General features: G+C 42.7%; 1 protein-coding gene across 5 annotated transcripts in view; it reads left to right on the top strand.

Moving 5' to 3' along the window:
* Positions 1 to 12,800, top strand: part of APBB2 (amyloid beta precursor protein binding family B member 2) — a 304,103-nt gene that overhangs the window by 151,368 nt on the left and 139,935 nt on the right. Inside the window, exon 1 of one of the 5 annotated variants that reach the window (XM_075859386.1) lies at positions 8,683 to 8,853. The exons of the other annotated variants lie outside the window; for them this stretch is intronic. Within the exon in view, the coding sequence (XP_075715501.1) occupies positions 8,805 to 8,853 (49 nt within the window). The 5' untranslated portion in view covers positions 8,683 to 8,804. Of the gene's footprint in view, positions 1 to 8,682; positions 8,854 to 12,800 lie in introns of those variants that run through there. 5 annotated transcript variants of the gene reach the window in all.

Here is a 12,800-nt window from a genome sequence, read left to right as displayed (position 1 = left end):
CGCTGGTGACCTTACATCAGGGTAAGAGACTCGTTGAGGAGTACTATTCTGACTTTAGGAAGTGGTATGTAGCTTCTCGGTGGAATGACCCTGCCTTGAGGTGCCAGTTTAGATTGGGTCTGTCGAACGCCCTGAAAGACCTATTAGTTAGCTATCCCTCTTCTGACTCTCTAGATCAGGTTATGGCTTTAGCGGTACGTCTTGACCAACGTCTCAGGGAACGACGACTTGAACGTTTTTGTGCCTTCTCCTCTGGCTCCCCCATGATGGCTCCCGAGGTTCTGTTGCTTCGTTCTTCCACGGAAAACTCGGATGAACCAATGCAACTCGGGGCCTCCGTGTCTCCCCAACAACGTAGAGAGCTACGCAGGAAGAATTGTCTCTGCTCACATCCGACGATAGGGCCCACGCTGGCGGTTGCGGCGCGGATCTTCCCTCGGAAGGAGTTCTCCCCCTCTCCATCTCCGATGTTCCCGGTTTTGGGCAATCCTGCATTTCCACCGGGGAAGGAGGGAGGCCCCTTCCAGCACTGGTTGAAGGCAGGTAAAGGACGTGCGGCCCATTTTTTACAGGATGAGGTGTGGATGAGTAGTACTCAGCTGGTGTCCTTGTCGGATCCGATCCCTTTTTCTGTATGGCAGGTCACCCAATTGAGACACTTCCTCGTGTCCTTAGCTGATCCAGTGGCGTACTTGCGAGATCACTCCACTTTTGAGTTATTATGCGCGGGCACGGGCACAATCCGACACGCATTGTCTAGACTCTATGCTCTCCTGATCTCCCCCTCCACCCTGTCCACGCCTCCATACTTGCTTAGTTGGGAACGGGACTTAGGCTTAACATTTACCCCTGAGCATAAGGATCACCTGTTCTACATGACACACAAATCATCTCTGGCTAGCAGATTGCAAGAAGCTGGGTATAAGATTTTGTCTCGATGGTATAGGGTGCCTTCCAGATTGCATGTGATGTTTCCGGCGGTTTCACCGCTGTGTTGGAGATGTGGTGACCATGTGGGTACTCTCTTTCATATTTTTTGGGACTGCCCCATGCTGACGGACTTTTGGTCTGAGGTATGGCGCATTTCCTCGAAATTTACGGATTTCCTCCTCACGAGGACACCGGGTCTCTTCCTGCTCCATCTGTGTGAGGCGCCTCTATCTGCCTATCGACGGTCAGTGGTGCGCCATCTGGTGAATGCGGCCAGGGCGTGTGTCCCTGCGTTGTGGAGACAATCCTGCCCCCCGACGGTGGGCATGTGGTTTGGTAAAATTCAGGAGATCATGAGAATGGAGGACCTCACGGCATCAATGAGAGGAACCCATGCTGCCTTCCTCAAAACATGGCGTGAATGGATTCGCTTTCAATCCTCAGAGGAATACAAGACCGTCATGGCGTCTTGAGTCAACTCAGTGGGTCCTGGTGGTCAGGTCGGTTCCTTCCCTTTTCTCTTTCTTCTGCCTTCTTTCCTCTTTTGTTGCTCTGCAACGCTTTTCTGCTCCTCCTTATGGTATATATGCATGGCTGCGGGTCCAGGATGCATACCAGAGCTCCTCTTGTCTTCACGTTCTTAGCGGTTGGAGTTACACTTCTCTGTGATTAGGGTGCCTTTGTATTTTTACTTGTTGGCCTGCGAGCCGATGTTCGTGCAGCTCTGTGCTGCGCCATGATGTAATGCTCTTATGAAAACGAAAAAAAAAGAATAAAAAAAAAAAAAAAAGGGTGGTCTCTGCTTCTACTGTGGGGATGACAAGCATCAAGTGAACAACTGTCCTAGGCGTAAGAATAAGCAGCCGGAAAACTTCCGCGCCTAAGTGACCTAAGTCGGACAACCCACAGAGTGGGGCTTTATGGGAGAGTGGCCAGAAAAAAGTCATTGCTTTAAAGAAAAATATAAGAAAACGCATCTTGCGTTTGCCAGACTTCCCAAACACATGGATGAATTTTTGCCCAGTTAGACAAGACTAAGGGCATGGCCAGACGTGGCGGAATTGCTCTGGAATTCTGCTGCGGCCAGTCCGCTGCGGAAATCCGCAGCGGCCATTTTCTCCATTGGTTTCCACACCTTTTTAGTTAGGTTCGTGCACACGTGGCGGAAAACTCCGCTGCAGACCATAGGCTGCGGTGCGGAATTTCGTGTCCGCAGCATACACTGGCTGTTGCGGACGTGTAGCAGACTTGTTGCGGACTTATTGCGGAATTTCTCCATTGTCTTCAATGGAGTTTCAAAATTCCGCAATGAAATCCGCAGATGTTGTGTGTGTTGCATTGCGTATTGGTTTTACAAACAGGATATTTCTTCATTCTGGCTGGACCTATGTGTTTCGAGGTCTATATCCAGACTGAGATGAAATGTTTTAAAAGACAGCAGGAAGTACTCTTCACCTGAATACGCAAAGGGCTTTTACATAACTAGAGATCTTGGGGATTTTTTTCTCTAAGAATTGTATTCCTTTGTGGAAAATTTTGAAAGATATGTTTTTTTAAATGGAAAAAGCTTCCTTTAACCATGGCCGATTGGCTGGCTCTTATTAAAATGGTATCGTTACCCAAAATTATTTGTTATCACTAATGCCCCAGTAGGAATACACAATACTTTTTTTTTTAAATGTAGTATATTCACAGACCTCATATGGAAGGGCCGAGCCCCTAGAATAGCCCTTAAGAAAGCTTTTTTTGGGTTGACAGATGGGGGATTAGCAGTACCAAACATTAAGGTATATTATTTAGTGGCTGAACTGAAACATATTAAAGGGTGGGAACTGTTACTCGCAAATAAACATGAATTGGATGCTTTGATCTTCTATAATCTGGTAGGTTAGGATGCCCTCCTTATAAATTTTGGTACATAATGAACTCATTACATAGAGCATGGCAAGATATCAAAAAAACATTGCATATATCAGGATATTTATACTATACTCCATTATGGTCTAATAAACGCCTAAAGAGCTTTGAGAGAATGGACTACAATATTTGGGTGGCTAAAGGAATATCCCAACTCTCCCACATATTACAGGATGGAAAACTCAAAGAATTCTACAAGCTCAAGATGGAGTTCAACCTGAGCAAGAAAGAATTATTTCATTAGTTTCAGTTAAGGTCGGCCTTTGAACACCTAAAGAAGGGTAAAATGGCACTACCGGATTTAAAACAGTTAACCGATAGAAACCGTACCGGAGTTTATAACTGGGACTCCCTTTCGAGATTATATAAATGGCTTTTTAGACACATTTTGGGTTTTACCAGGTTTAATTCACAAAAAATTTGAGAACGAGGTATGGGGGAACAAATTAAGGCCTTTTGGACAAAACTGTTAGACTCCAAGAGTTTCCTCGAATAGGAACGATAGAATTACCCAATTTATGATAATACATAGACTATTATTCTGTAACTTTCCTAAAAATCATTAGAAGTAGACCGTCGGAGTCTTGCCCCAAATGCCTGGGACCAGAGGCTGACTGGTATATTTAACCTGGAAATGCCCCAAACTTGTTAAGTACTGGAATTATGTAATTTCATGTATCAATAGTATCTTTCAAATTACAATTCCCTATGACACTAGAGTGTGCCTTCTGGGAGATTCAACTTTAACAGTACCATCTAGTAAGTATAATAACACTGTCACTAGTATCCTATTTAAAGCTAGACTCGAGACCTGCAAAATGGCTTTCGATCCTAACCCCAGTTACATGGTAACAAAAAAAAAACGTAATTTAAAATAGGAATATAAAGTACACTATGCCACTTTTAAAAAGTCTATGGGACCCCTTGGTAAATAATTTTTCCGATATTCAACTTTAGATAGAGAATGACTCCCCCCCCCCCCCCCCGGTCAATTAGTGGTGGGGAGATTCTTTTGTTGCTCTTGATATACTTGACTTCTATTATAGTACTGATGTATAGGTAATACATGGATCTGTTTTGAGAGTAGTGTGTGATATCGCTATGTAGGTGTTACATGATAATTCTATGTAGATATTGTATGATATTGATGATGTAGGTTATGCATTAATTCTCTTCATCAGTAATGTATTGCAGCATTATGACAATAATAGTGACAAAATAATAATAAAAAAATGGTACAAACCCCGAAAAATCTATTTTAATTCAAGGTTGTAATGCAGCAAAACAGTAAAAACTAAAGGGCGTGAATTCTTTCGCAAGGCAGTGTAAAGCTGTAGCTAAAAGGATACCTAAACATGTTCCTGTTGCTTTCTTAGTTTGTCACAGCTTTGTATGTGCAAGTTAACACATGTGCTGAGTATGTTACCCAAAACTATCAAAAAGTGAGAACACCTGTCTCTCAGGTTGTGTAATCAAACTGGTGTGTGTGTGTGTGTGTGTGTGTGTGTGTGTGTATGTGTATGTAGGTACTGAAATTCTGCTGCCAAGCTTCCCTGCAGATTACGGCCATTTAGTAATGGGACACCCTTTTATCAGCTTATTGTCATGATGCCCTTCGATTTCCAAAAGTGGACAACCCTTTCATCTATAATTCTATACCTTGGGGGGCCAGGGCCTCATTTACATGGTATTTCTGATGTGTTGTATGGATCCATAATACAGTAACCATAGAAATCTATGCACCCATACTGTACCTCTCCTAAAAAAGTTCCAGCACTTGGGTCTGAATAATTAAATAAAAATCTATGAATTTCTTGAAATCTATCATCTTTTGCTTACGTGTTCCAAGCCGAAGTCTTAGCCCTTATTCACACGACAGGGTTTCCCGGCCGGGTGACGGCCGTTCATAAATCGTCCGTCACCCGGCTGCATTAGGAACAATAGACCCCTAATGGGGCTATTCACACAACCGATTTTTTGACGGCCCGGGAAACCTGGCCGTCAAAAAATGGGACATGCCCTATTTTTGGCCGTTTACCCGGCCGCCCGGCTCCCATAGAAGTCTATGGGGCCGGGTAATACACGGCCATCACTAGAATGTGTCCCGAGTGATGGCCATGTATTCCGTCGCTCGCGCTGTCTCTCCTCCTCCTCCTCACAGTGCAGAGTGCATGTAAGGAGGAGGAGGTTCTTTTTTTGCTCCCTGTAGGAGTCGGCATCCCCAATCCCCAGCCGGGGATTGGGGATTCCGCTACAGGAGAAGTGAGTGACTACACTGTCCATATATGGACACAGCGACGTCACTCACGTCTACTGTAGCGGAATCCCCGACCCCGTGGCCGGGGATTCCGCTACAGGAGAAGTGAGTGACTGCACTGTCCATATATGGACACAGCGACGTCACTCACTTCTGAAGCGGAATCCCCGACCCCGTGGCCGGGGATTCCGCTACAGGAGAAGTGAGTGACTACACTGTCCATATATGGACACAGCGACGTCACTCACTTCTGAAGCGGAATCCCCGACCCTATGGCCGGGGATTCCGATACAGGAGAAGTGAGTGACTACACTGTCCATATATGGACACAGCGACATCTCTCACTTCTGAAGCGGAATCCCCGACCCTGTGGCAGGGAATTCCGCTACAGGAGAAGTGAGTGACTACACTGTCCATATATGGACACAGTGACGTCACTCACTTCTGAAGCGGAATCCCCGACCCTGTGGCAGGGAATTCCGCTACAGGAGAAGTGAGTGACCACACTGTCCATATATGGACACAGTGACGTCACTCACTTCTGAAGCGTAATCCCCGGGTCGGGGAATCCTCTCCAGGAGAAATCAGTGACTGCACTGTCCATATATGCACATTGAAGTCAGTGACTTCTCCTGGAAGGGGGGGGGATGGGTGCAACCTACAGGGGGCTGTGTGGCATTACCTACAGGGGACTTGGTGGCATTACCTACAGGGGGCTGGGTGGCATTACCTGCAGGGGGCAGGGTGGCATTACCTTCCGGGGGCTGGGTGGCATTACCTGCCGGTGGCTGGGTGGCATTACCTCCCGGGGGCTGGGTGGCATTACCTGCAGGGGGCTGGGTGGCATTACCTGCCAGGGGGCTGTGTGGCGTCACCTACAGGGGGCTGTCTGGCATCACCAACAGGGGGCTGGGTGGCATCGCCTACAGGGGGCCTGGGTGGCATTACCTACCAGGGGGGCTGTGGCATTATCTACAAAGGGCTGTGTGTGGCAACAAATTGAAATGAAATTCATCCGATTTTAAAACGGACAGGGAAAAAACGGATGCAAATCGGGTCCAAATCGGCCGGTAACAACGGCAACACGGCCCGGAACGGAATAGGAACGAATGCAAACCGGCCGGGAAAATCGGCCAAAAACGGACGATTTTCCCGGCCGACACTCGGACCCTGTTGTGTGAATGAGGCCTTACTAATTTTGAAACATGGCTCAGGAATATAAACCGTAGGGACTTCCATGTGCCGCCGCGTACAGTTTCCGTACTTTATATTTCTCAGTGTAATTGTTTTTGCCAATGATGACAAATTAACCACACAGCAAGGGATGAACTGAGAAACTGTTTCAAGTGCTACTCTAAAAGAAAAAGTCTGCTTTAATGCATGACCTGATTGCTAAAATAATAATATCATAAGACTGCAAAGAATATGAATGTCTTATTGGTTATTATTGCCTTTCTTACATCACATTTTCAGCGTTTGATTATATTATGTGAAGATTTGTTGGTAATTTCCTCTCCATTTATATCTCTGGCAGCGCATTGTATCGACAGTTTGCTGTCATTTTATGCTAAGCAAATCTTGTGGCATTGGACATGTTGGCATAGTGTAGGGATCTCTGTTAGTTTATGCAAATATCTTCTTTTGAGGTGTTTCCTTTTTTGTATACATACAGTCCTGCTTTCCATATAAATTGTCTATTGTTTGTGTATCAAATACGGCAATTTGCTATGTAAAGTAACATCACAATTGATCTTATGAGTGTCTCTTCAGCCGGCACCATCTGTCCATGATTCCAGTGTTTATGGGTAAAGTGGTACTCGTCGTAAAGACCATAAATCACTGTTATAAGGTGGCGCACTGGGTAATCCTCAACTAGAGAAGGTAGAGCAATTGACATGTACTGTAGTGCTAAAATTCATATACTTATATATTGCAGAACAGGATCTACATATATGAATGCATGGCAGAAGGTCATCAGTAATAAACCCTGCAGAATGAAATATGTATAGACCAGATCTCCCTAAGAGAAGGATATATTATATAATATGTATAATGGAGACCATATTAATGGAGCAAGTAACAAATCTAACAACATGTACATGATATTCTGTGTGTTATATCAGTATTCAATAATACCTTACTATACCCAATAATATAAACAGGGTCTGGTGAGAATAGCACTGAAAACCTGCACAGTAATGTGTCTTGTTATATGTACAGATCTGGTTTCAGAAAGATATCTAGGACGTGTCTGGCAACTGGCAAGATGTCCAGGATACCCAAAGATGCTAAGATGCTAGCCATTCACTATAAGTAGACACAAAATAAAATACAATTGGACAAATCAACCTTCATCTAATACTGCTAATCCACTCTGTTACACTTCATTTTATCATTTTACAACCCCTTCCTTGACATACAGGAGCGAACATAATGTGGCAAGTTTATGCATGCTGCATTCATTTTTCTCTTTGCCTTTTTGCTTTTTAACCCTAAAGTTCCTGAGAGCAAGCCACTGATGTTCCATTAAAATTTATGCCTACCTTAGATGCCCCCATAAGGGCCTACTAAGCTTTAGATGCCCCTCAGGGTGCCTGTTTCAGGTGCCCCCTAGAGTGACTGCCACAGATCCCCGCCAGACTAGCTGCAAGAGAGAAGCCCTCAAACAGTGCCCAATATGCCCCATGGTTCCTTGAAAAAACGGGAGAGGGAAGGGGGATGTGGAAAAGGGAAGACAAAAAGACACAGGCCCTCCTCTAAGGTGATAACATTTGGTTCTTTTTAAAAGGAAGAAGATAGTGGTGGAAGTGCATGAGATATTGGTAAGGCAAAGGGTAGTGGTGGTAACTCACCCTCTGAGGTTGTGCAAGATGGTCGGGACAACTCAATTTTAATGCTTCGTCTAGTAACCGTATGTAGGCCTCTGGAGTGGACTGGTAAACACCAGGTCATCCGGTGGAAGACCATATCCAATGGGTTTCGTAAAAAAGGATCACTCCTTCTCGTGGCGCTCCTGTGATGCCTGTAAATAGATTTAGTGTTTCGTTTTTGGAGAGTAGCTCCACAATCCTTACTATTTTAATGATAAAAAATATTTTTTTATCTCCAAGAAATAAATTATTTTTTATCATCAAAACTGTGAGGATTGGGGAGTTACTCTCCAACAAAGAAACACTAAAGCTATTTACAAGCATCACAGGTTCGCCACGAGAAGGAGTGATCCACTTTTTCTGAAACCCATACAATGCCCTCAAAATGATATGCAATTTTGGCTGTATGGGCCGAAGAAATGTAGAACTATACTGCCAAATTGGATGGTCTGCTTCATGCAAGCACTGCAGAGAGGGCAGTACATAAATACCCACACTTCCTCTAGTAAAATATACTACCCGCAGCAATGGCATATGCTGCACCATGTATTTATGTCTTTAGAAAGGTGACCATTCTGGGTTTTCTGCACATATATATGTGTCTAGTGTGACTGTGTATTTTCCGGCTCCGCACGTGACACGGTCTCAGTTACTGCATGCGGGATGCGCTTTTTTGTTGCTATGACAACCTCTCATGCCGAGAAGACGGAGCATTCCAAATTTCCAGCTCTCCTGCTGTTTATTTCTCTCTCTGTGATGAGCAGTGTTACCAAAAATAGACATGAGTAGAGTGTTTTCTCTGTGTTTGTGCATGTCTCCACTGTGCCAGGATGTTGGGGAGAGAATGTATGCTGACCATCGTCATTGTTAATTATGAGGGTAGGTGACACTCTTTTTATACACTTGTTATGTGAAGTGGTCGTGGTAGTATTGGTTTTTTTTTTCCTTCTGTCATTCAAAAATGTAAGACTCTGCAAGAATCCGGCCTGAAGATGAATCCTCATAAAAACGTCTTATTGTAAAACCTTGAAAAACAGAGCGCACGTGATAAATACGATCTGCTTTGATGATACGGCTTGTATTGTTAGGAAGGATTATGTGCAATTATAACTGATAAGCTTCGGGAGCTCTATCAAAACAATGCAGGTAAACAGCACGTAGTGACTTCTACCAACAATTACAATCTGAATATATCTGTAGCCTGGATCTCTTTATATACCGGAGAGCATTTGTTTCTGAGGGGCCGTGCGATTTATACACTTTACATGAGGAACTTTATATATTATTTATGCCTTAAATTCTGTATAAGTAGTGCATGCTTGTTTTTTTTTTTTTTTATATTACTACCATTTTATTATAAATTTAAAGGCGACAACAAAAGTTATAATACCGGTTTAAAAATTCTGTTTTTACCCCAGATCTGCATTAATGTAGTGTAGGATGCTGGTAAATTGGCATTTAATGCTTTGGGATTCTTTTAGTTGGATGCAACCATTGATAAGTTTGACTTGCAGTACCCTGACTTACTACAAGGGTGCGCTATTATGAGGTAAATATGTACATGTTGAACAACATTCAATAGCACCACCTAGTGGTAAAAACATATTATATTTTTAGCTCTGCAAAACACAAGTGACCTATTGTGGTAGGTTTCTTTAATTTTTCACAGTAAATGTAGATCATACAGATATGTGTTCGTGCTTGACGTGACAATTTGATGTTTTCTGCAACTGCACATGGATTTTAATTTTGGTTTAAATTTTCATTTTTTCCTGTGATATCCATAAAATGCAAATGCTATGCAATAATGCATCTCAAAACTTTTCCTAAAAAAGGTATCCAGCTAAAATAATAACTAGATCTAAAACAATTACATAGACTAGAATAAATAATGTAATAAATATATAATAAATAAATAATGTTAAGACCCAGGCAATGAGTCTAGAAAAAAGAATGTTTGCGTTTTGAAGTCCAAAAGCCTCAAACCAGTTTAAGTGATGTCATACGGAATTTTCAGGTCGTATATTTATTTTCATATACTGTATTGAGTGCTAGTAAAGAGCTGTGTTTGCATTCTGGGATGGTTTGCAGTCTTTAACAGATGGGATGTGAAGAGGAAATGAGATAGAAAGAGGGGTCTCACAATATCGGCCTCACATCATATACATAATATTGCAAGCACAACGTTGGACTAGGTTATTTTGAGTCACTGGAGGAAACTACTCTTAGGACCTACCCTACATCTATACAGAACATGGTCACAACCACTTTACGTTGCGTAGGCGATTTTCTCTGCACACACGTGATATCAGTGAGAACTATTTGAGAAATGTTGCAAAAAAGTGATATGCCCTTGTTTCAAGTGATCTGCTCCATGTCGGCATGCCAGTGCACGCCACAGATTCACTGCTACATATTGGCACTTGTGATACTGACAAAAACATTTGGTGAAGGAGATATACAGTACATACCTATATTCAAATGTCATAGTGCCAGTCTTCAGTAGAGCTAGAATGAAGCCGTTATTTCTGTAAGCCCTTCATCCTATCCTGGAGACCTATAAGAACAGTAGTGTTATAAGACCATGAGTCATAAATAGCATTTTTAGGGGTTAAAATCCTATTTGTAGTAAGAGATATAATGAAAGGCAAACAAAAAAAAAACCTCATCTGAGGTTATTTCTGCACCAAGCATATGGATTTCTGCAAGTTCCATTAAGATGAATGGAACTGATTCTAAGGCCAGATTCACACGAACGTTTTTCACGTCCGAGGTGCCCTCGTGCGAGTTCTGTTTTCATGGATCCCCATAGATCTGTGAAAACGGAACAAAATAGGACATGTTCTATTTTTCAACAGACCCTTTACACGGTCCATTGAAACAACGGCCGTGTGAATGGTCCCATTGAAAAACATGCGTCCGTGTGACAGCAGTTGTTTTAACGGCCATCACACGGACGTACTCTTCGTTCATCTGAATTCGGTTTAGTTGCAGAAATTTAGACATTTCTACAACAAAATCTGCCAAATTTCAGATTTTGCATGTATTTTTTAAGCCAAAACCAGGAACTAAACCTAAACAGAAGGAATACATAAATAAGGGCCGTAGGCCTTGTTCACACAGTGCAGATTTGAATCAGAATTTTTTTAAGCCAAAACCAGGATTGGATCATTCAGAGGAGACATGTTTCTTTATATATTTCTTCTGTTTAGATTCCGTTCCTGGTTTTGGCTTTAAAAAAATATGCGTGAACAACGCCTTAAAGTGTTTCCTCTCCTGCATCCAATTCTGGTTTAGGCTTAACAAATGCATGCAAAATCTGCTTTAGATCTGCACTATGTGAACAAGGCCTTAAAGATACTCTTTAAAGGGGTTTTCCCACAATTAATATTTATCACCTAAACAGGATAGGTGACTAATGTATGATTGCTGTGGGCCCAAGCACAGGGACCCCCTCTGATCTCTAGAACGGGGGTCCCGACCCCGGTCCTCCTTACTGCACGATCACAGTGTAGAGGATTTGGAATGTAGTGGGGGTTGCGCATGTGTGCTGCCGCTCCATTCAATGTGGGTCTGACGGAAACAGCCGAGGACTCCATTAAATATTCTACTCAATGTCATCGAGCAGTGAGGAGAAATGGGGGTTGGGACCCCTGTTCTAGACATCAGTGAAGGTCCCAGTGGTGGGGCCCCCAGTGATTATACATTTATCACCTATCCTGTGGATAGGTGATAAATGTTAATTGTGGGAAAACCCTTATAATGAAGGAGAATGGTAATGAAGCTTGAGCGTCCATATTGAGTTATCTAATCAAAGGAAAACCGCAGATTGCTTGAATTCCCAAAAATATTTTATCTTTAAAGTCACGTTGTTGACTCCTATTTCGAGTTTAGGCAATGAAATGTCATTCATAGATTTGGAAGTATATATCGTGGCAGTGAAAACTAATGATCTAGTTCTTCCCTACTTCACATAATAGAGCCTCCGACGCAGATCTGATCCAAAATGCCAGATTAAAGTGCAGTCTGATGTGCACATTTTTTTGCTAAAACTACAGAAACCTGACTGAACCCATTAAAGTCAATGGGTTCCATCAGGCACCGATGCTGTCTATCATGCGATGGATCTGGCGCTTCCGGTTTTCTCATTGTTCTGCTCCTATAACGGAGCAGAACAACGGAAACCCCGAACGCTGGTGTGAACCCCGCCGCACTCTACAGAGAATCTAGTAAAAGCAAAAGAAAATCGTTTTCCTCCTGGTATATTCACGGTGGGTTACTAAACCATTATATATATTAAAAAACAACTATTACTCACTGTCTATTAGACGGATTTACCACGATTCAAGGTGTGGGAAGTTTTTCATTTTCCTTCCCGGTTCCATTTATTTATATTAGATTATTCTCAGCTGAATGCCCACAATAATATCGCTTACTGCTATACCTTCAGCACAGCTAGACTGATTTCAAAGAAATTGGGATTTTAATTAGAAAGCATCTGCAGCTGTATCCTCGCCAGAGATCCCTGGAGCGATCCCGAATCATCCATGAATCGGTGACTGGATTTCTAGAGAGCACAAATAATGGCTCTGTACTCAGGTTAATTCCCTGCCCCTCCTGTAATGGTCACACACCAAACCCCCATACCAAACCCCCATACCATACTTTCTTATTATATTTACTGACATGCTATGGGTGTAAGGTTTACATTTGGCTGTATATGTACAAACTAATAATGTTCAGATGAATTCATGTGAATGACATCAATGCTAATGTGTAATATATAATATATAATACTGTGATAGTTTACATGTCAGTTTATGCTA

The sequence above is a fragment of the Rhinoderma darwinii genome, chromosome 1 (genome assembly GCF_050947455.1).
Source record: "Rhinoderma darwinii isolate aRhiDar2 chromosome 1, aRhiDar2.hap1, whole genome shotgun sequence".
Classification (NCBI taxonomy): Eukaryota; Metazoa; Chordata; class Amphibia; order Anura; family Rhinodermatidae; genus Rhinoderma; species Rhinoderma darwinii.
This window is presented reverse-complemented; position numbering and strand designations above follow the sequence as displayed.